Below are 24,125 nucleotides of genomic sequence, written 5' to 3' on the forward strand. Positions count from 1 at the left end.
TGAAGATGATTTTGTGGAACCCAGATGTTGGGCAAATACTTATTGTAGCTGTGGATCAAATGTTACAAAACACATATTTAGGCTGGATTATCCCAAAGACATTCTGAAAAGAACAACTGCATTTCATAAACAATTACTATAAATACAGTCCTTCTCTCTAACAGTATTTAGGTGGCAAATGTAAGATTTAAGACCTACCCATTTCCAGAAGATTTGCATTACCCACATAAACTGCCTTTACAACTGTCAAAGTGTATGCAACTATTAAGATCTGGGTTAGAATGTATGTAATTTACAACATGTCTAGAATAAATATATAACTTCTGCAGATTAGATAATCAAAGGTATGGCCTTTCCTATATACAAGCAATAGGATAACATTTAAAAATTAGAAAACTGTACATTTTATACAGTTTTTCAAATATATTCACCTTTATTTGGTGTTATTTCCATTTTGAATCCAAAGTACATTTACACAAATGTTTTCAAAGGTGGGAGTTCCTATGAAAGACACCAGTGAAGTACGAATCACAGGACCCTTGTGTGACCATCTCATTTTACAGGCGGGAGGCACTAAGAGAGGGCAGTAACCAGCTTGTGATTTCCTAGGAGCTGTTTACATCGTCCAGCTTTAGGTACGTAGCTGGGTTAGTCCCACAGTTATTCTCTCTGTATTCTCTTGGCTGCCAAAAGGGAAAGGAAATTTTCTCCTGCAGGATGTTCTGACCAGAAGCTTCTACTCACCTTTCGGGTTGGCATTTGTCTATTGACTTTGGGAAGAGCAGCCAGCTATCTTAGCTGACTGACACTGGGCAATATCACGATGCTTCTTATTGTCGATGTTGTTCCTCTTCAGCTCTTGCTCAATACAGCTTTAATTCATCCTCTGTTTCTACTGTAATTTAATTCTGTCACAAGTCCAGCCGTTATTTTTTGTTGTGGGTGGGATCTTCCAGATCGCTCAGTAGACTCCACCGCATGTTAAAGATAACTCAAAGTACTAATACACATTTAAATACTGCACTGAATATGCTAACAGATAGAAACTGGTGAAAATTGTTCTCATAATTCTATGGATTTTGAGAAGTCTATCATGCACCTACAAAGTAATTGTAGTAGCCAAAACCTGCTGTTTACATAGTGTTTTGTTAACTCTTGGTCCAGAGGTAGAGAAAAGACATAAACAAACAACTTCTGTTCCCTAACTGGGCCTGCTCATATACATAAACAATAAAGTGCAAGAAAGATGTTAATGATATAGGAGAAAAAAGTTCTGAAAGGTCTGATAAATAAAGCAATTCTGCTTAAGAACATTCATTTTCTGTTTCTAAGACAGTACCACAAATAATGGAAAGGCCAAAGGGAGTACTAGATATTCTGAGGCAAAAATAATTATAAATGCATAGGTGAAAAATTGGTCCCATGGTACCTAAATGCAAAACTCTGATTCATCAGGATGAGGGGGTTATTCTTGTATTAATGTATTTTAGGTGTGATCTCATTAATGGAGTTAAAATAGAAATGTGCATCATTCTGGTACAGAACTCATTTGCTTGCTTTATTTTTTCTACTTTTAGGATATAAAAATTAACTGTTAATGCTGTCCTGGTTTTGTTAAAAAACAAGTTTCTCTTTTAGTGAATTTCCCTGTCAGCTAAAGTCTTCTTACTAACTGCAGTTTTCCTGAAAGTTAGGTACATATTTTGGTAGACATAGCAATGGAATGCAAGGTCATTGATAATGATGCATCCCGTGAAATGTCCAGGCAGGAGGTGAACTGAAAAATTGACCAACTAAAGTGTTCTATCCCATTCACGTCATACTTCCTATAAAAGTGGGGGATCACGAGGATCTCGTCCCTTTTTCCTTATGGCCGACATTGGGAGAGGACCTTGCGAGTTGTCCCTGCGAACTGAGGCGTAGTGACAGACTGAATCCAGCTCCGGTTGGCTGCAGAATCCAGTCCAGGACTTCGGGTGCCGGCCCTACATCTGCCGGAGCAGTTGCCGGGACTTTCAAGATTGGGTTTGTATATTTTGTATTATTTTCTCTATTTCTATTAGTAGTATTAGTAAAACATTTTTAATTTTTCCAACTCTCTTCTCTCTGTCCTTCTTTTCCTCCCAATCGCCTGTCCTTAGTGGGAAGTGGGGAGAGGGAGGGACTGAAGGGGAAAGCGGGGGAGAGGAAGTTAACAATACATCTGCCACGGTTTTATTGTCACCCTGCAATCAATCAAACCATGACAAATGCTCTTAATACTTTAAAAATACTTCCAACTAGAAATGAAAGATAATTTATACCTCCATGAACATATGAGCAAATGCTGAGCTCTACTTACATAAGCAATCACTGCTGACCATAAGAGTTATTGGTCCTGTGTTGAAAGTCTCATATATTTATAAGTATTTGCCAGAGTGAGGCCTTTCTAATATAGATAAATGAACGGTCAATTGTTTATGTAAAAAATATGTTCCATTTTTTATGTATATGTAAAATTAAAAAGCAGATACTGCATATCACTTACTGTCTTTTTGATGAGATGATTTATGAAATGCTGGTCAGTGAAACTCAACCAGTCACCTTAATGTCAGAAAATGCATCTTTAGGACAAAGGGCACAGGGAGAGACATAGAAGGTTGGAAGCATAGAAGCATATCCTCATAAGTACTAAGCAATCCCTATTGTTGGATGACCAGATTGAATCATCATTTAGGTAGGTGTCATCAAAGTTCACAATCTTCAAATCCTTCTTAAGGTACATTTCATTCAGTTTGTTTAGCGTTCGAGCAAAGGTATATTTAGATGCACAACTATAGGCTTCCAGATTGTAGACTTTGTGGAAATGCATATCAAAATATGGATTGTCCTAAAAAAAAAATTAAAAAATAAAAATGGAGAGACAATGAAATTTTTACATGCATTACAGATGGTAGATGGCAATCTGTTGTTCTCTGCCCAGCTATCTTCAGGGCTTTTTCTCAGTTTGATGGACTCTAAAGGACTTTGCGTACTTCTGCTGTTCAGACTAAAGGGTCTTTTAAAACTCTATAAAGTAGCGGTTCATAATTAGCTGCTATTCTTTGCCATTGGGAGTTTTGCCTGAGTAAAACTTTTAGTTTGCCCAAGCCACACTCTGCACTTTATTGGGATTGTACAATCTTGTTTTGAAATGAACCAATTTGTCATGTTGCCTAAAACTCACTATATGAAAAACACTTGCCTTGGACTATAACTATATATGTCTGTCAGAAGAAGAATATTGATTGCTCTTCCAGCCTAAATTGTATTTGTCTGTGCCTTCTGGTTTTTTGGCACAATTAATCCCAGCAGTAGCTAAATTCTGTGAAATTCTACGGATAGGAATAACTATGAGGAACATTTATAGCAGCGTTAATCACCCTATAATTATGAGTTTGGGGTTCATTCAGGCTTTTCTTTAACCAAAACTGAGACAGATTTTTATCAATCCAGTTACAAAAGGCTGAATCATCTCTGAAGAGTGTTCTAGCACAACACTTAAGGAAAAAAAAAGCTAAAGTATATTCATGCAGGCAAGTGATAAGGAAATCCTTTGGCTGCCTTGGTTGGGGAAGGGACAGGAACATCTCCAGAAGCAAGATAACTTGGAGAGGGGACACAAAGTATTATTCACTTTGGCTTTTTCTCCCCCTCTGGCCTAAACTGCGAATTGCTCACAGGGTACAGGGATACTCCGAACCTGAGCTCACCTCCTCCATCTCCCAAATTCCTTGTCTTAGACTTGAGGGTGATGTGCACAGGACACGAGAACAACCACAGTTTGTAATTTCCCTTGGAGCAAAGCTCTGAAACTTTTCTTGTGGGCTCTTGATTTCTCTTTCACTAGGAAAATGTCTTCTGAATTCTGCTTTAGGTTCATTTGAAAGCACTTTCAAAGGGAAAGAAGTCATTTTTTCCTAGACTACATTTATTATGCATAGACAACTGTTAAAATGTCTCCATATACACGCAGTAAGATACTCTCTTTGGCATATTCTTCTAAATTTTGTAAAACATGATTTAATTCTACTTCGAGTGTTATTCTGTATTGTACTACTGCAGCCTCATTTCACCCTTCTGAAGTTGTATCCAAGAGATTAGGACTTTTTTAGCAGTCAGGTCAGCTGGATCTAGCCAAAGCTGTTTCATATTCACACACGCAAATATGCAAATATTTAATTGATCCAAGTAATGTGAGATGAAGCTACGTGAAAGAGGCACAGTTTCATGAGCTGGTACACCAAACAATGCACTTACATGATATTCTACATGTTTACTTTGTCACAGAGAGAACAGGTTCATACATTCAAATGACTGTGTCACAATCTCCATAAAAATACTTAACAAAATTTTGTTTTCAAATACGCATTAAAATCTATGGGATTAATTCAATTTTACCCTGGGAGCTGCAGGTGGAGAATTTTTATTCCTAGTTATGATGAACAAATTAGAAAACATCCAGCTTGTCCCTTAGATCTCAGAGAGAATGAAGATTACAGCAAATAAGAAAATCTCTCATTCCTCCTCCCCACAACAGTGCAAACAGGATCTGGAGCCTCTCACATGCAATCAACCCAAAATTCCTTGGAGGTTTGATTTATTTTGGTTTTTACATAACTTTCTTTTCCAGATTATTTTAATTGCATTTTAATTCTTGTATACCAAATTGCAATGCAATAAAATGATAGTCTATGTAATATATAATACATAACACTTACAGTATCTGCTTCTTTTCCATCAATCATCTCCAGATCTTTCAAAAACCACTTCTCAACTATTTCGTATTTCTCCTCTCGATCCACTCGCCAGTGTTTAACCATACATATTTCTACTTCTTCACTTTTAGTCACTGCAAGAAAAACACTGTTTAGATATGCAAGCAAGTACTTCCCAAAGACTCCAATAATAAGAGACACAATCAAACTCCATTTTAGATAATAACTTAAATGGTGGCAAGCAAGGCTGTATAGGGCTGTACAGGACCTAATAGTTTTATTTTGCCCAGGTAGCAGAAATAGCATCATGTTCTCAGCCTATGAAGCCTGCCAGCTTTTAGTAGCTTTAGGATTTACATTACCCATCCTGTGAAAAGCAAATCTTGTCTGTGCAAAAGCCTTCCACCTGAATTCAGCAGCAGTGTAACGAAAGCCTAATTCCGCCACTGGACCTGTATGGATAATCCGCTTATCCTACCTGCTTCGAGGGGGAATCTTTTGGGGTGCTGATGTCAGAAAATTGCAAAACTGCTACCAAGGCTCTGTATTTACATGACTTGTGCTATATTTTCCTTTCTGTAGATGAAGTTCTCTTATGAAGCCATTACTTTTTAAAGCAAAACTCTTATTTCCCTATAAAATATATAAATAGGACGCTTGAGAAAAATAACATGGAAAATATTTCTTAAAGCTTCAAGTTGCCCAGTGCCATCTTTGTAGAAATTACTGTTTTCTGACTTAGGCAGGAAATGAGAATAAAAACAGCACAAAGACACTCTTTGCAATAACTACCATTATTAATTGATTACACTGAGTGCTGCATAGGAGATTGGATTTCTGTAACACATAACAATGAGTGTGAAAAGCACCGGAGCCTGAGCCACTGCCCCAAGCCACCCGGTAGCCCAAGGTAAGGCTGGGATGTCACCTACATCTGACAGGAGAATTTCAACATCATAGCGTGAGGCTACAGATGTAGAAGCAGAATTCTTTTATTCCTAAATACCGCCTGAATTTTTGAAAACCCATTTTGAAACTTAACTAATTTTATCTTTTTCCTGTTAAAACATTTCTTACTTATCACCTGTATATAGGAAAATGGGTTTTAAATAAAGACAAACAAAGGATATATGTTGGGGATATGCATTCTTTTCACTGCAAAGAAAACCAGCGGAAAATATATAAATTGATTATAACTTCCCTCAGCCTATGGCTTCCCTGCTTAGGAAATTCAAATCACTGTTGCTCTTTTTTCTGGTCCTATCAATCATAGTTGCTCAATGATTTTTAACCAAAGGACCACCACAGTGTTACCTTCTATGTAGAAGTTGCAATGGTTTTCATTTGCAAGCAAACCTAGTAGGCTGATCTTAGAAGGTTCTGTTTGCACTTTCAGTTTCTCCCTTTTTGTTTGTTTGTTTTCTTGCTTGTGAGAGAATATGTTGTCTCCCTTGGAGTTAAAACAAAAGGAAATGACCCTAAGCCCAAAAGACCCCAGTCCTGCCAGAAATATAAGGGGATGTCCTGGTGGCCCCCAGGTCCCACACACCGCCACTTCTCCACTCCTCTACCCCTCATGCAGGAACAGAAGTCGCATGACATAAGAGCAGAGCACAGATGTGCTAGGAATGATGAGACCAGGAGCATGTCCTGCCCAGTGGTGAAATTTGGACAGACTATTTTCAACACACCACACCTCCCTCCCCCCGAAAAAAAAAAGAAAAGTTCTTTACTTTTCATGCTTTTTAGATATTGATTGTTCTTGTACTCAGTTAACAGAGTTAAAGACAATTTGATTTTTTATATAGAACATGAGCTCAGATCTACCATGTCATTCTATTAAACTCTAAAAGCTTTTCTTGGGGAGGGCATGGCTATAGCAATGCCTTCATAGAGCACAAACCACAAACTATTTCTTAAAGTCTTCCATGACCAAACGCCTTTTTTGGAGTCTCTGTTGAATGATACAATGTTATCCTTACCGTTCTTCTCGGGCATAGCAATATCAGGTTGGGAAAATCCCCCAAAATGGTTGCATTTCAGCTTTATGTTTTTCCAGGGTTTATAAAGCATTTAATGAAAGGACACTATCACCTTCACACAGTAACTAGGGCTTGGTATTGTGAAAAGGAAGGGAAATAATGTTGTGCATATGGCACAAAAAATAAGATTGTTCCATTATTCACACCAAGATTTTGTTGTAATATAGATTTCTAATAGCATAGATTTCTGAAGTTTTGCCTACATATAGTCTGGCTCATTTTCTTTTTTAGTTATGGTAACATGAAATCAACAGGAATATACTGAAGTTGCATTGCAGGGATAAGATTTTAGATAATGAGTTTTGCTCCTACAGAATCACTGCAGATTACAGTAGCTGTTGGCAGCTGGATGCAACCCATCTTTCAGAATCAGATTTCCACTCTGCTCACCACTTACTTGACTACGCGTCAATATATTAACAGAGTTTCATATTGTATACTGGAGAGATCCCACTCTTAATACTCTACATAAATTTTGCTTTATGTCTTCAGAGACTCTCAATCTGTTAACCTGATTAGAGGCTTGCTTTAGTGGCTTGTTCTCCTTTGCCTTAAAAATAAAATTTTAGTAAAGATTTTAAAGGTGCATAATGTTATTTCTCTCCTTTGGGTGTTTCATAACAGTGAACTGTTCAGATCTCTCTCATGCAACTAAACATACTCCTACCAGATAGCCTCATAAACTATAAACCAAGTTGGTATTTCTGTACATTTAGAAGTTCTACAGCACTCAAGAATCCATTTCTTCAAACTATTTTTACAGTTCAAAAATATAAAACCCGTTCTACTAAAATTGTGTGAACACAGGGAACATAGCTTGCTCATTATTTCCAGTAATCTGTAAAACAACTTAAATATTCTAAAGACTTTAGATATTTACAAAGATAATGATCACAGAATATGGTTCTCATCATCCCATGTTGGAGAAGAAAAAGTCTCAAGTACATAGATTATTTCTACCTGTTTCAGGTGTTTTGAACCTGAAAAGGAAACAGACTGGAAGAAGCATTCACTTCCACCTAACTACTTACGGATGAGAGCATTTCTCTTCATCAGTGTTGTGAAATAAAACAAAAAAAATCTCCCAAGCTTTTCTGAAACCTTGTCTTAAAAACATTGTGAAACAGATACACTTGAAATCAAATTTAGTAACTAGCCAGATAATTGAGTTTATCGCAGCTATCTTGTTTTACTCACAGTTCATGCTAATTACTAAAGCAAATGTGTATTTATTTAAACCACAAGTCTAGTTTATTTTTACCAAAGCAATCGGGACATTAGACCAAGACAAGAGATAATGCAAAAGCTCGAAGAACTACCAATGTTCCCTGCAACGTCAATTCACTGTTATGCTTTCTTATGGAAAACGCAGTCAGAACTACCGTAAGGTGTTGCTCTTTTAAAAGCACATGAGGCACTCACAGCACTGCCACGTCCTGACCACTTTCAGCAGTTGTGTTGGAACCGTCACGTTTCCACGCTATTACAGTTCAAGCCCGCGTGAATCAGAAATCGGAGAAAACGCCGTTTCCGAAGGCTGCTGGCAGTGCGAGCACAGCGGGCTGCCTTTCCTGCCGGAGCTGCGGGCCTGGGGGGGGCCGGGGCTGCAGCCGCCCCTCGCCGAGGGGCTCCCCGCTCCCGCCCCGGCGGGCGGCGAGCCCCCGCACCAGCCCCCGCACCGCTCCCTCGCCCACCCGGGTACACGCACGCTCGCATCCCCACGCACCGCATCCCCTTGAGCACCTACCGCCCCTCGCCCACCCACTCGTGCACCCGCGGCGCTGCCCGGTACCTGCGGCACACAGGTAGCAGCGCTCCGCGCCCGAGCCCTCCACCTCGATGAACTCGTGCAGCCTCTGCCGCCGGGGGCCGAACAGCTTCTTCGCCAGGTCCTCCTTCACCAGAGAGGACATCGCCCTCCTTCCCCCCGCCCCGCGGAGCTGCTCAGCGGCGGGTCCCGGCTCCGCGCTCCCCAGAGCCGCCGCGCCGCGCTGGGCACCCGCGGGGGAGCGCGGCGGAGGCTGCGCCCCGGGGGCGGCATCGCTGGCAGCGGCCCCCGGCGGGGTCCCGCTCCCCCCGGCCAGCCCCCTGCGCCGCCGGGACCAGCCGCCGTTAAGGCTCCGGCCGCCGGCGCGGAGAGAGGCCGGGCCGCGGATCTCCCCGCCCCACGCGTGCCCGCCCACCCCCTCCCCGCTGGGACGCGCCGGTGGCAGACGGTCGGTCCTGGCCCTGCTGCCCCGCCGCTGCCGGGTCCGCGCGGGGCCTGAGCGACGTCCCGCGGCCGTGGCGGGGCGGAGATGCCGTCGGGGCGGAGATGCCGTCGGGGCGCCCGCCCGGGCCGCCTCCCTGCCGGAGGAGGAGAAAGTGAGCCAGGAAACACGCGAAGTAATCGGGGTAAAGGCAGTTTACCAGAAGGGGATTGTCAATCAGTGCAATTATTTTTGTCGGTAGATAAAAGAGTTAGTAGAATTTATAAAAGGAATTACATAGCCTTGTGGCTGGTACTGCTGCTACTGCACTCACAGCTCGATGGCTATTAATAGCGTTAAAGGAAAATCACCTTTGCCACTCCTCATAAACAGGTGAACGCACCTCCACACGACAGGAGTCCTCAGAGGGCAGGTGCAGCCTAGGGACCAGAGGTAACTACTATGTTCAGTATGTTTACATATGTGAGGGGCCTTTTACATCAGACGTGAGTAGATTTGCAGAAATTGCGGATGTTCCTACCACTCTGCAGGTGTGTGGGTGAAGATCCTGAGGGCAAGTACTCTTCTCATTTCGGTATCTGCAGTAGCCTGGGTTGGAGTCTTCCCTTTGGGCTAATTTCTGATTTCTTGCAGAAGTTGGATGTTCTCTTCTAATTTTTATGCTCAAGCTTAGTAGGTCTAAATACCTTATTGGGTTGTTCATTCTTTCAGTCTCAGTGGAGCTTAGAAAGGAACCTATCCTTAGAGTAAAACTGAGTACTAAAGTGAAGATTTAGAAGGTGAGGTAAAAAAATCTGAGGATTAAAATAATTAGGGCTTTTTGGCAATATTATTAGAATAATTTAGTGCCATGGGTCTACAAGGTGCTTTGCTAACGTTGAAGCAAAATGGAGTAAAGTAAACAGAAGTAAAAGTAGGGAGAATCATCCCCTGCTGTAGATGCTAAGCATATTAGCTAGATGAGTGGGAAAGGGGTTGAAAAGAAACTAGGAGGTTTTGATTTATTCTGCTTTCTTTTGGTCCCATGTGTGTGGAAACACAGTTGTGTTTCTTAAATCTATACACTGATTTTCATCCCTGCTTTGAGAGAGTAAAGTTACTCTGAGCTTCAGGTTTGGGATATATTTTATTAGTACAGGGTGTAAGGATGAATTTAATCTCCTACCTTTAAAGGCTTATTTTAGGAAAAGAGTATGATGCTCACTTCCAAACTGAGACAACTGCATATCAGGAAAGTGTCTTGGTGTGGAGACCTTCCACAGGACAGCTGAGGCTCAGGGATGCCCAGACGCCCACCCCGAACCTTGATGACCTGGCCATGCCCTGAATGTGGGACTGATGTACAAACTGGCCAGCCTTTGGCAGAATTGCCGTGGCCCATGCCTCAGATTTCAGTTTATCGCCACCAGTATTAATAATGTCATGGCTGGAGGTTTCAGTGTTCGTACTCAGTGCCAGAGTCCTCATTAAGAAGCTGATTCTGACTCAGCCAGTCAGGAGCTCATGTTGCATCTCAGATGCTTGAATATTTTTTTGCAGTTATGAAGCGACAAAGATACAGACAAAAATACCCCCTGAAAAATACCTTCAGCTCTGGAAGAATTTTCCATCAGTTTTTTCCGTTGTGAAAGATTCAGCTGGTACTGGAGAAACTGCCTAGATGGTGAGCGAAGTATCACTGGCACCTTGGAAGTGATGGACCTGAGACAAGAGTGGTGTGTCGCTCTGGTCTGTCTTGAGTTAGATTTTCATTTTTCACAGTTTGGTCAGACTATAAGTCTCAGTTTTCTCAAGATGGCTTTTAGGTTTGATATATTAATACCCTTAAACTTTTTGTCTTTTCAGATATTCTTGCACATTAATATTGTGCCACTCTGCTCAGTAGTACATGGCTAGTAGAAATTTGTGCGTTAGCAGAGCTTTACATTGAAAGCTGTGACTGGGCTTTAGGTGGGGCTTTAGGGCTGTGTAGCTGCTATCTGAGCAGTACTAACAAAAGCTCAGCTGCTTCTCTACCTCCCACCTTCTTCTGTCCATGCCTACTGTATGGAAAGAGCATTGCCTGCATACTGACTTGAGCATCTGTTGTACATGCTGGGTAAGTGTGAGGCTCATGGCAAACACATTCATAAATATCTGCATATTGTGTCCCAAACCATGTATTCTTAAAGCAGAGACACAGATAAATTACAGTTTATATATTTAGAAATATTTTGAAAAAAAAGGAGCAAAAGTTTTTATAACATATAATAATTTAATCATTTCTACCTGCTAGATGCAGCTGTCTAAAAAAGAAAACTGCTGTGTAGACTTTGGTAAAAGGTTCCCCTGGATTTATTTCTGTTCTGTTCTGTTGTACAAGCAGACAGTGCTCAGAAGATCCTATCCTGTGATGTAACTATTTTCTTCATACCTCCTCTTAAATCAAATTATATTTCAAAAAGTATTATAGAGATTAAATTACTTCTGCAATATCCTTTAATGCATCTTTAAACGCTACATTAAACAACTGCTCTGATGATATACATAGAAAGGTACAATGGTGATTTTAATGTTGAATATTTTAATAAGAAACAGAAAAATTCATAATTCACTATTGCTCTTGATTCTTTTGATTCTTTATTTATCCATCCTCTGTTAGAATGTAGCAAGACAGTTTTTGTGCAGTATTTTGGATAATGCCCCTTTTTTTTTTTTTAATATGTACCCTATTCTTCATAGTATTTTATCCCTTCCTAGTTTACAGTGGGGAGAAAATACCATTCCATTTTGGAGGTGACTCACAAAATAACTTTCTTCCTCTCTATTTCTCTACAACTTCACTGATTTGGGTTGACTGGAAATAAGGCTTGGTAGTCTTTAGAATCTTCTTCCTCTACGGGAGGCATAAAGCTAATTTTTATGTCTCCTTGCTTGGTTGTGAGTATATTAAAAACTTTGAAGGACGATTCTTACAGCAGTTAAAGAGCATCTGCAGTGCCTGCCCAGAGCTTCTTGCCTGCTTACACATTTTTCTGTTCCCTTGCTCTGTTTCTGTCCTCCCTGTCGCCTTTCTTCTGATATTATACCTCTTCCTTCTTTTTTCTTTCATCTTCTGCAACATATTCCTCTTATAGTTGTTCAGGCTCTTTTTAGATGACTCATGCAAAAAATAACAAAGATTTCACATACAAATCTAGAGTTTAACTGAGAACAGGTAAGCACTGTGTAGGCACATGTGCAAGCATGCTCTCACTGGAAAAGAAGCATCTGCAATTCAAGGCTATGATAGGAAATCCTCATGGTTTGCGATTTGAAACTCTTCGGGTTACTCAAATTTCATCCCACTCAAAACCTGCCATGATGAGCTGCTGCTTTAAAGTATTTTCTTGCTGGTATTGTTGTTGTTGAATGGAAAGAGAAATGGTTTCTTAGAGGCTGAGTGGATGTTTTGAGTGATGAGATTTCAGATCCACCTTGACTGCAATACTGTGAGCCCAGATCCTCACAGTTCATAATTGAAAGCCAACAGTTGGGCAGTAACTTACCCAGCTAGCAAGGACACACCAACCATGGACCAGGATCAACTTCCCATCTTGGCATCCAGCACCCTGGGCAGCCTATGAATGTGTGCTGTATAGACATAAAGCAGAACAAACTAAACTACTTGTTACCAGGGCCACAAACACATTTAAATCCAAATGTAACTGGGATTTACCTGTAGCTGTGCAGATAGATGACTTACAGATGACTGTGAAAGCTGCACAAACTCTAACCCAGGCTCATAGTGGTCTACAAAGGAAGACCAAAGGTCTACAATGTGAAGTATTCACCAGGAGAGTGTTGTAGACCTTTCTGCTGAATATTAATTACTTCTGTTGCTTTTTGTGCCCTGTCTTTTTCCTGCAAACTTTTCCTGTGTCCAAATACTGTTTTCTCTACTGTACCCAGGACATTAATAGGTATAGTAGCAGGCTCTAAAAGGATAAATCTTTCTAACCTTTATTGTTTCTCAGTCACACTGTTCTGGTAAAAATCAATTCACCAGCTTTAGAAACAATATTTATGATGTGTCCCTATACTCTTTTGGACTTACTAATGTGCATTAGTATATACATGTAACTGATTACCTGGGGCTTGATCCAAAACCCATTAAGCCAATAACAAAGTTTCTTTTGATTTCTGTGGGCTTCAGAGTAGTCATTACTGGCACGGTAGAATAGCCATGGTGTTTAGGTGGGACTTGACTGTATTCTGCACGTTGAAGCCCTTCAGAGGGCGTACATTTGATCCCTCTCTCAAATTCCCGACAAAAAGCACAGCCTTACAAATCAGTGTTTGCTGAAAGCACGTTTCCCATTGCTCCTTGTTTGACAAAGTTACCAAAAAAAAAAGTAGGGGAAATGCAACATTCAGAATAATCTCTCAGAGCTGCAAAGGATCCCTGTAGGCTGAAAAACATGATTTATCATTTTATTTAATTTAGGCTTTACTTTCCTACAGCTGTTGTTCCTTTTCGAGGTTTCAGTCAGGCACTGTTTTATCTACTAACACTTGGTTTTTTGTCTGTAAGTATTTTTCGCAGCTTTAGGGCTCCAGACCACATTGTTAATGTCACAGGTGAGATTTTAGAGTACAAACTAGAAATCACAAAAAACATTCTACAGTGAGCTGGCTGTATAGAGAGGTTTCCAAAGCTGACTTCAGAAAACTAATTCTGAACGAGCACCACCTGTTTTTCTTGCTCTTGTTACTAATGATTTACTTTTCTCAGGTGTCTTTTCCCACTGACATTCATAGGTGATTTGGCTCCTAGTTATGGATAGTTATTCACATGTTTTGATAGCTATGCCAATGAAATTAGATCTCTGTGCAGTGAAGCATAAACCTAGTTCAGTTGTACTGAAAACTGTTTGCAGCGGCAGAGATAGCAGAGCTTCATGCAGAAGTGCTATTCAGTGAGGTACGGCTTGAGTCACTCAGTTTTAAAATAGAAACATAGAAATACGTGCTGGAGAAGACATCAGTTGCTCAAAATGTTCTTGTAGAACTGTTTTTCTCTTGAAATCCTTTTGGGTGCCCATTAAAAGAGTCTTGTACCAACCTCAGGATATATGGATGCTCAAACAGAGGATGACTTAAGATCTTATCAGTTCTGGTAAAGATCATTTGGTTTCTCTAATAGTGTGATGTAATGACTCAGTTTTCAAAGTAGTACTGTTCTCTTTCCTTGGAAGAAAGAGCTGATTTGAGATTTTTTTTAACTGAAGCTCAATTTTGTCAAGTTTATATTGAGTTTATACTGTTTTATCATCCTCAAAATGTAATCATGACCATCCTTGGGATAAATGATGCCACACCATGCCAACATCCCATCCAAAGCTTTCCTTCCAACAGAAAACGCACACTTGTTCTTCATAGAACAACAGTAACCAGATGCCGTTTTATGGATGAATTTAAGAAACATATTTTGAAATGTAACATGTAAGTAGGAAGTATCCAATTCTTCTATGAAGAATTTACACATTGAATTTTACACATGTATGAGCTAAAATTTAGGGTCTTAAGTGAGTTACCTTTATAATAAGCATTTAGGTTCCTGTTCAGCAAAGCATATAATAATGCATTGATGAATTGGAGTCATATTTAATTAAAGCATAAAAATCTGGCATGACGGATTCAACACTTTGTTATTTAAATACAAGACGTTCAATGTCACACAGTTTTCTTTGTGGAGGTAAAACCCTCAAGACAGTAGTAAAGCAAAAAAAGAGTTTAAAAAGATCCTGTAACTTTCTGAGCATGCAAATAACTATTAATCATCTGACAGCTGGAAGCTTTTGAAAGCTCAGAATTTTGACAGCTGTGTTTAACACAGTAACTCATGGTGCTATGTGTTATAAAAATATTGGGGAGAAAGCACAGTAAAGATTTATATTGACCGAGAAGTCAAGAATTATTTAGATAAATATATTTCAATTAATGTTGTGATGCCAGCTAAACTGACCTTTTATGTTCTCATTCGTTTGTAAATTTTCTGAATAAACTCAGTTTGTCTTGAAGAGTTACCCAGAGCAACTTCAACAGATATTCTGTCAAAAGCCTCTTCGTATTTTTTAATAATGTTTTTCATCTCTACCTTTGTAGTCTCTAGTAATAAATTTCATTTATCTTGGCACAAGAACCATTCTCTTCCCTCATGAAAATTGAACATTATTATTAATGTAGATAGGCAATTACTTCAGATTAATGTGGATTTATATTTAAAATCAATACATCAGCGTGATGCAAAGCACTCTTAAAACACTATAAACTTCTACTGGATATCTAATCCATTTTTTAAAAATTCATAAAGAGTCGGGAATCTATACAACTACATAATTTGTATGGATACTGTATTTAGGGGATGAGCACATAGTTGACAGTTGTGTGGCTTATAATACATTTTATTTTATATAGTTCTTTATAAGTTCTTACTCTGTCAGTTACTCAAATAGGTTCATGTCAAATACATTTAGAGAAGAAATAAAATACAAAAATGTTGAGAGTGAATTTAATTCATCATGCGAAGAAGCTAGTAAGGGAATGGTGGACACAACTCCATATGTTTTCAAAGGTGGCTGGCATTGTCAAACAGTAACTTTGGTCAATTATAAAGTACAGGGTTCAGTTTAAGAATAATTAGCTGAAACTTAATGACCCAGCATTTGCAGATTATGTGAACTGATCTTAAACTAGCTTCTAACTTCCTCTTTGTGGAGCCAGGAGGATCTGTTGCAATGAAGGCAAATGGCAGTTCTGCATTGTCCAGTTTAGTTGGAGTCCTGGACATGGAAGAAACTATAATACTTGAAGCTGAAACTACTCACAAGACTAGTAGGTCATTCACCTTTCTCAAGGCAGGATCAACTCAATCTAGCTCATTTGTCTGGTCTGCTCCTAATCTGAGCCACAACTTCTACAGTGGTCATAAAGTCTTATGTCTTGCACACCAACCTGCAACACTTAAAGAACTCTGATACTGGTCTGTTTGCTTTACCCATCTGACATCTTTAGGGATCTCTGGGTGCATAAAATGGGCATGATTTGATGGAAAGCACTAGGAAAAAAAAAAAAAAAGAGTAAGCATCCAGGGCAAGCTTCTGCTTTTTTTGACTTGGGAACTCCTTAACATTTGGTTATGAAAACTTGGATTCATTATGTTTTTTTCTTCATCTTTATTAAATTCTTACATTTCATGCTATAACTGAAAAAAAAATAATGTAAAATACTAGTGTAAGTTCAGTAAAATAAAACAACAGAGTGCTTCATCTTTCTTCTTGTCTGAATTTTGAGTTAGAACTAGAGAATATTGCACAAAGATAGGAAAAGTATGGATCAACCTCTTTTTGTCTCTGCCAGGCCTCAGTTCGTAACCTGGATTACACTTGCATCACCTGTTCCCCGTTGCCTCCTCATGGTAGTGAAAGGTCTTGGCTGCCTGAGCAATGCTTTTCAGCTGGCTAATGTTACATGCGTGTTTAGCATTTTCCTATAATTAGGTTTCATAGTCTTCATTTCTCTCCTTCTGTAGACAGACATATAATACGTTGATTGTTTTCCTTCCCATTAGAATCTTGATAAAGAACTGGGCGATGACAAAGGTGGATCCTCGCACCATGGGAGTGTAGACCAGGACCCTACACCCGGTTTGGTACAGCTGATCTCTGCCCACGAGTGGACGCTGCTGGTGGCACTGAACCAAGCCAGTCAACAATGCTCTGATGGCCAGGGACTGTGTAAGGAGAAAATCACCGGTCCTGTCTACTGGAAGGTCTGTCTCACCTGCATTATTTATTGTGTGAAGTAGATATAGCTGTAAAATCATGATTAAGGAGGAAGTTATTTTCTCCAAACGTACTTGATATTGCTGTTGGAAAAGTTGTGGCAATCAGTGAGATACAGAACTTCAGAGAGATCTACCCTACATGAACCACACCAAAGAGCTACAGCCAGAGATCTGTATTCTTTGCCAAAGACCTTTGAATCTTTTTAATTTTTTTTTCCTGAGAAATATCTTAAGAAAACTCAACCAGCTAGTTTCAACTAGCATAGACATGGAAGTTAAGTATGCTGTAATTACCTCGCTTCCTTTGAAACAAGTACATCTATATTAATTAAAATTAGAAAATACTCACAGACAAGGCCTTCTTTTCTGTAAGAATGTTGAAATTCCAATTTTGTCATTAAATAATTAATTCAGTTCTCTAGTCTTTATTTCAAGTATATTCAGGTTATTATAGATGGATGCACACTTGTTTGCCTTATTATTAGTTTGAACAACTGGGTCAAATTTTCTAGCTTTTTTCTCTAGTGTGTGCAAGTCTCATTTGATGCTGCATGATAACTTGTTCAAATTCAGATCTTTATTATTGTTGCTAACATCTCTCTTGTTTATTGCCTAACGCCAGTCATGCAGAATAACACCAGCCAAATCCTTCCTAATGTTGAAAACTTTCCGTTTTTGGTGAACTCAAGTGCTCCCTGTTCAGCTACTGGAGAATGAAAACTTGAAATGATTCTGTGCTTTTCCACTCATTTATACACTAAATCCTGTAATAAGTGTAGGCTTATTTTGATTGCACTGGCAACAGGTGCTCTACTCCTATGAGACAATAACACTTCTTCTATCGCAAGCAGTATATGTTGAAAGTCAGGTAGCTGGATTTATGGGAAAATCTTTACTAAACACTGGTTCACGTGGACTTCTTGAATTAGTTGTTATCTAAATGAAGTTTTAGCGAAAATTGCTATGGGTCTTTGAAGTTGAAAATACACTGTGCAAAGTGACACAGCAAAATATTATATGAAAATTGTAAATAAATAGCTAATGTTTTATTGTATAAAAAGGCATGACTGAATCATGAGACAATAGTGTGAAGTCTACACACTGTAACCATGGGAGTGATTGATACAGAAACCTGGCAAAACTTATAGCCACAATGCATTAAGCATATAAATAAAATATTTCTGCTACTTTGCCTCTTGGAACAAAAAACTGTCCAAATTTGTCACCTCTAAAAATGTTTTCAGCAAAGGATAACTGAATAAAAAGGGTAAACGGTATCTTTCATTTCAGCACAGTACTTTATCGTTTTTGCAGTCTTGAACAGATAGAAGCAGTCTTCATAAAAAAAAAGTGTTGCTTACATTGGTCATAAAGTAGAAAATACCCACAAATGTGTCATTTTGATGAGAAGGTTCATTCAGTTTCACTGTTTAGTCAAACCCAGCTAGAGACTGACTTTTTTTTTTTTTTTTTTTTTTTTTCCATTTCTTGGTAAATATTTCCAATAGCCTGGAAACAATATTGAATAAAAGTAGGATAGTGAAGTTTCACCGTGTCTGCCAAACACAAAAATGTTTCGAAATCAAGCCCTTCTGTTGAACTAATTAAATAATTAATTTATTCTGGAAGTGATTAAATTTGGCGTCCAAAGAACTTCTGCCTGGTGGTCAGTTGATTTTGCAGCAGTGTTGCGCTGTGGCTGTGTGGGAGCTTTTCCCTGCTCAGACGTTGGACCAGCGTGGTGACAGCTGCTGTCAATGTCCTAACCAGAGGAAAAGTTTTGATCGTAATTAATGTCCACACCACTTCAGTCTCAGTTTCTTCTGGCATGGGTGCTCTGACCAGACATGGGCTCCAGCTGAAGCACTGACCGGGCTGGGTGGGCTCTCTCCAGTGCAGGTTTTCAAATGTCTGTCTATAACACTCACAAAGAGGTGGAAAAATTTGGCATGTGGCAATAGCTATTGCATGTACTTGTGCATATGCATTTATTACTATTGCGGATGCCGTGTTTTTCTAGTCTAGAATGTTGCAGATTATTATGATGACTTAAATTATAAATGTACTTTTAAAACAATGTACGTGTAGTAACACGTGTGCCACAGTTTCCTTGGTGTATACCATGTTTTCAGTGCTGTGCTTTGCTCCTCTCCAGCTAATTACCCTTGAAGCGAGTGAATAATCTCGTTGGAAGGACTGTTCTTATATTTAAAACAAAGCACATACATAAATGTTTAAGCCATTTTGAAGTGGTTTTCTTTCATTCAAGTAGTAACTTTCAGCATACTTTTTTTTTTTTCCTTTTTTTTCTTTTTTTTTCCTAGAGACATTGGCAGGAGTCCAGTGATGTGCTGGGCAATGTTCAGCTTAGGCTGTCTCATGTTGGAAGAGTTATTCAAAACCAGTGATTATTTTACAGGTAACCTGGCTGATATTTTTAACATCTATGTATTCTCCGTAGTAAAAGTACACGGGAAGAGTAGATCTGCTACCAACGAGACAAAACAGCCATATTAGGCCAAAAGAGAGATTTCTTATGCTTCTCAGTATCCTGCATTGATTCTGATGCCAAGTATCAGTACAGAACGAATCCAGGTTGAATCCATGCAGAGTGGTCTTTCCTAAACTCAGCTGCATCCTGGCAATCAGTGTCTTAGGGACTGTCTAAGCCTGAGGTTATGTTCAGTCCCTCAGTAGACCTACCTTCTATGAAAGGATCCAATTTCATTTTTGAATGATTTATACTTTTGTTCTCCTGTGTTGCTGAGTTCCATAATGTAGTTAATGTGTTGGATAAAAAAGTATTCCCTTTTGTTCATTTTAAACCCACCATCTGATAATATCTTTGGACACCTCCTAGTGCTTGTATTGTAAGAAACAGTGAATGGTCATTTTCTATTTCCAAACTGTTTCGTTTGTTTGTTTGTTTTCTATTTCTGAACTGTGATTTTATAGGCGTTCATCACATCCTTATCCTTAATCATTTAACTTGTAAATTGAAAGACCTTAACCTGTACACACTCTCCTTATATCTCTGGTCAGTCTTGCTAAATTTGACTTACATTTTTTCTTGTTCTACTTTTGGAAAGAATCTCTCAGCTGGATGTAGCAGCCCATCAAAATGCCACCTATTTGTCATTACTATCAGCTCTGGATTTCGCCAACCTGAAAAATTTTGCATAATGTATTTTGTTGCCTCTTTATTTACTCCCTTTTTTTACCATTCACTTGTCCGTATATTGGACAGTTTAGGTCCCAATGAAGATCCCTGAAGGTCCTGAAGTAACTTTTTTCATAGCGAAAACTAACAATTTGTTTCTGCCTTTTATTCCCTCTCTTTTCCCTACTCATGGGTTCATGGGAGGAATTTCCTTTTTACTCCATGTCAGTCTTAGCTGTGTCAGTCTCTCTGTTTCTAGTTCCCTTCAGAGACTTCAGAGAGAGCTTGTAGAAATCTCTTGAAAATCTGTGCATACCCCATCAGCTCGACAATGTGTCAGTATGATTGTCAGCTGTTTTGGACAGCTTAATACATGTACAACCATGGCTTACCTCTGCAAGGCACATGATTTCTTCTCTAATAGGTTTTTTCACCTGTGTTACTTCTTATCCTGTTAAATGTTACAATTCCTACCAATTTTTGTGGTATGCAATGCCAGACACAAAATGTTGTCAGGATGTCATCTACTGAAGGAGACAACTTATTCTTGATTTTACTCATTCAGCCCTCAACTTTGTTGCTGCCTGCCTATGTGCATTGACCCTGCATATACGTACAGCCTTCTTCACTTATAGGAGATTTGACCATGTGTAACGATCTGCCTGGACAGATCACAATGCCTACCTTTTCCTACATTCTTGAAGCAGCAGTAAGAAAATAAATCAAACTGGAAAGCTCAGCACCTTTCAGACCTGGACTCTGTAGTGGAGTGAGCAGGTATCAAATTAACTACTGTATGAAGCTAAAACTCAAAATAGAAGGTTGCAGTTGTTGGCTGAGTTTGTATTTGTGTAGTAGAAAACATCCAAATAAAACTATTTTCTATTAAGTATTTCACAACCTGTACATTATTGTATTTTATAAAGAATCTATTGTATAGTTTAAGATGTAATTCAGTACTTTTTCAGAAGAAAAATAAATTCATATCTCAGATGTTTCCCCATGGCTACTGTAGGAACTTTTATAATTAAAATATGTTAAGTGTTTGTGGGGAAAGATGGGATACAATACACATGATTACATAGACGAATATTTGCATATTTCCCTTATTTCAGAACAAGGATTTTGAAAAGCTTAAGTATTTGCTGAATAGTTGCTCCAAGTAAAGAAGCCAGCAAGACTGCAGGCAGGTAAGTAAAATAGATTTCTGCTGATAAATAATTAATCCAGTAATACTGATGCCCCATATACATAACCATTGCATTTATGCAAATATCATTTAGAAGGAGAAAGAGCATTTGCTTGGAGTGTGCAACATTATTGATGATTCTGACATTTCAGACCATCTCACTTGAAGCTGTCATTCCTGCCTTGAGTGCAAGAGCACTAATCCAGCTGATACCAGTTTCCTGATCTTGAGGGACCTGCTCCTGGCAGTCTTTACTGTGGTATGAAAGAAGAGCAGATGACAGTATCGAACACTGGCAATGTGTATACTCTGGGGAAACTTGGCCCTTCAGTATGTATTATTAGGCATAAATACTACAGTACTAAAATATGCTGTTACAATGACAGAACTGTGACTATTTCTCATATTGAAGCCGCAATTTGGGTTGAGTCTTGGCTGTTGTTTTACTGGGGAAAACATTCTGCAGAGAGGGCAGAGAAAGAACAAGGGTAAAATGAGATAATTAAGGATGCATGAAAATTGTTCTTTGATACCAGGGCGAAGAATATTCAAGATGGAAGATTTATTTCTATATACATGAATTTTTTTTAGACTTTCAAAATAGTTCAGAGACAACCTCTATAGGGTTATTGAGGTTTTTTCTCACAATTAAGCAGGATGAGAAGGACATAGAGAGACAAGAAGTTTTTCTGCACTTTACGTTTTAATATCCTTATGTAAATAGAGTAATCCTCTTATACATAATAATGAGCAAAGAAATTCAGCTTCCTTTTTTTTTTTTAAGAGGATACAAAATAAACAGGCTTTTTAGAATTAATAGGGTTTTGTTTAGTTGCAGTAATAGGATAAACCTGTTCTGTAAGGGTGAGGCTTGGTTTATAACATTTGGCAAATATTGACAAATACTGTCTTCTTTAAGAGACTGAAGTATCAGCTGTCTCATTCATCATGAAGGTGACCGATAAACTAGATATCACTTCTGTAATGCTTCCAGTTTAAAATTTTTGCAAGCTACTTTTTTGTCAGTTCACAGAATTGACAGTATAATCAGCGTTCTGTTCTACCAAACATTTCTTATCTTGGCAAATGTGTTAATGAGGCAAAGTCCCATGGCTCACAGTAATGAGGCAATTTCCAGTTCCCTTCTCTTTATGTCAGAAGGCGGTGAGATGGAATAGTCCTGCGTGCACTTGGACAGCAAACTGTAGGCCAGATGACAATGAAGTGGGCATGGCAACAGCTGGTATCACTTGTTCCCTTGTCCCCTTTCACTTCAGACATCAGAGAAGCCCTTCCATGGGGCCCTGAGTCACAGACAGACAATAACATCACTGGAAGACCTGGAGGAATAGGATATATAAGGAGTAGTATGCAACCTATTTGAGGAAGGTGAAGGAATATGTGGCAAAAGACTTTCAAGCAAGGAGATATTACTTTTTTTTAATGCAGTGTCTGACCTAATAGGAAAAAAAAAAAGTGGAAAGACACAGCTAGACAAGCCAGACAAGCACTAACTTTGCGATGGCAGTCAAGTACTGCTGTGACTGAGCCAACAAAAGCTTTGTTTGCAAACTTTTTTGCTAGTGAGTCATTTCCGATGGGCTTCAACTTCACCTTCACTGCAGTGCACCTTTGGGTGGCTCTTCTGTGTTCTGTCAGCTTCCATGAGCCCTTTATTAATAAAAATTTGGATTTTTTTTTTTTAAGGCACAAATAATACTGAAGAAGAACAGAGCATTTCAGTTTTTCCCTAGTAAAACACATCTCCAGCTCTGCCAAGCTGTAGTTTTTCAAAAGTTAGAGGAAAGAATGTTATACCATTCTTCAAACAAGCAGTATTTTCAAATAAAAGCAAAACCAAAGTCTCATCATGAAATGTTAATCATACCTCAAACTCTTGACCTTGCAAAATAACATGTTGACTAGTATGTTTGTGACATTTTGCAATTTAAGCCCCAGTCCTAGCAAAATAATGCTATGCAATGTAGAAAAACCAATGTGTATATAGGATACTTTTCAAAATGTTAAAGATGATTACTTAAATTTTAAATTCTTCAAACTGTTCTAGAAATTTCCTAGCCTCAAGTAGGTTATCCTACTGTCTTCCAATTCCCCCCAAAACTTCCTCTAACTTCCGGGGGATTGCCTTGTTCAAGGCTTATGATGTGGACAGAAGTCTGTCAATACAGGGCATAAGTAAGTCCTACAGTGCAACAGCTGGTCTGTTGATAAGCACAAGGAACATGCTAACAGGTCATCAGATTTCTTTTGGGCTCCTTTCTCTTGCATTTTGGGATAATATACCTTAGAGTAGGTTAAGCCAAAGTAATTTGAAATGGGATGTTTGCACATGAAATGAGGAATAGCAGCCTTACTTTACATTCATTTCCTAATTTTATGTTGATTAGCTTCACTGTAAAGATAAGCCATGTAGAGATGAAATGTAGTGTTTTTGCAGTAGAAAGAGCCTACCCACTTTAAGAATGGACTGATTGACTGCTCTAAGGTTTCTTAATCATTTGTGGTAAATTTTGACAAAGTAGATGACTGAATCACTTAATTCCACCGAGAAATACGGAAACCTTACTTTGGATCATAAAAGCAGATTCTACCTTTCTTCTTTTGCTTTCTTTAATAGAATAGAGTGAAAGCTTTTCACTCTGGAACACACTTATGCCTAAGCTATGGTGAGGATAGATGAAGGCTGCATGAGACTGGGCTGGCAGTACGAGACTGTTAGAATAATTATATTTAATATCTGACATTTTGAATAGCATTCATGATCCAAGGCACTGTGGGGAGCACATGCCTGATCTTGGTGCAGTCAAGTAATTTCGTATTTCCACTCTGTTCTGCACCAAATGGATCCCAACCAGATTGCTGAGCAACCCGCACTCCACCAGCTATTAACAAATGGCAGTTGTTAGTATTTCTTGAATCACAAGCACATAAAATCATGTAACTAATGTTAGTGAATCAGC

General features: G+C 38.9%; 1 protein-coding gene across 1 annotated transcript; it reads right to left on the minus strand.

The window, feature by feature from the left end:
• Positions 1 to 2,605: 2,605 nt before the first annotated feature.
• On the minus strand, positions 2,606 to 8,691 carry EXOC1L (exocyst complex component 1 like). Its single transcript, XM_065634818.1, has 3 exons — positions 8,571 to 8,691; positions 4,740 to 4,870; positions 2,606 to 2,869 (listed from the first exon to the last, which is right to left on the minus strand). The coding sequence occupies exons 1-3, from the start codon at positions 8,689 to 8,691 to the stop codon at positions 2,606 to 2,608; spliced, it is 516 nt and encodes a 171-aa protein (XP_065490890.1).
• Positions 8,692 to 24,125: the final 15,434 nt, after the last annotated feature.

Source organism: Caloenas nicobarica, chromosome 4, assembly GCF_036013445.1.
Source record: "Caloenas nicobarica isolate bCalNic1 chromosome 4, bCalNic1.hap1, whole genome shotgun sequence".
Taxonomy (NCBI): Eukaryota; Metazoa; Chordata; class Aves; order Columbiformes; family Columbidae; genus Caloenas; species Caloenas nicobarica.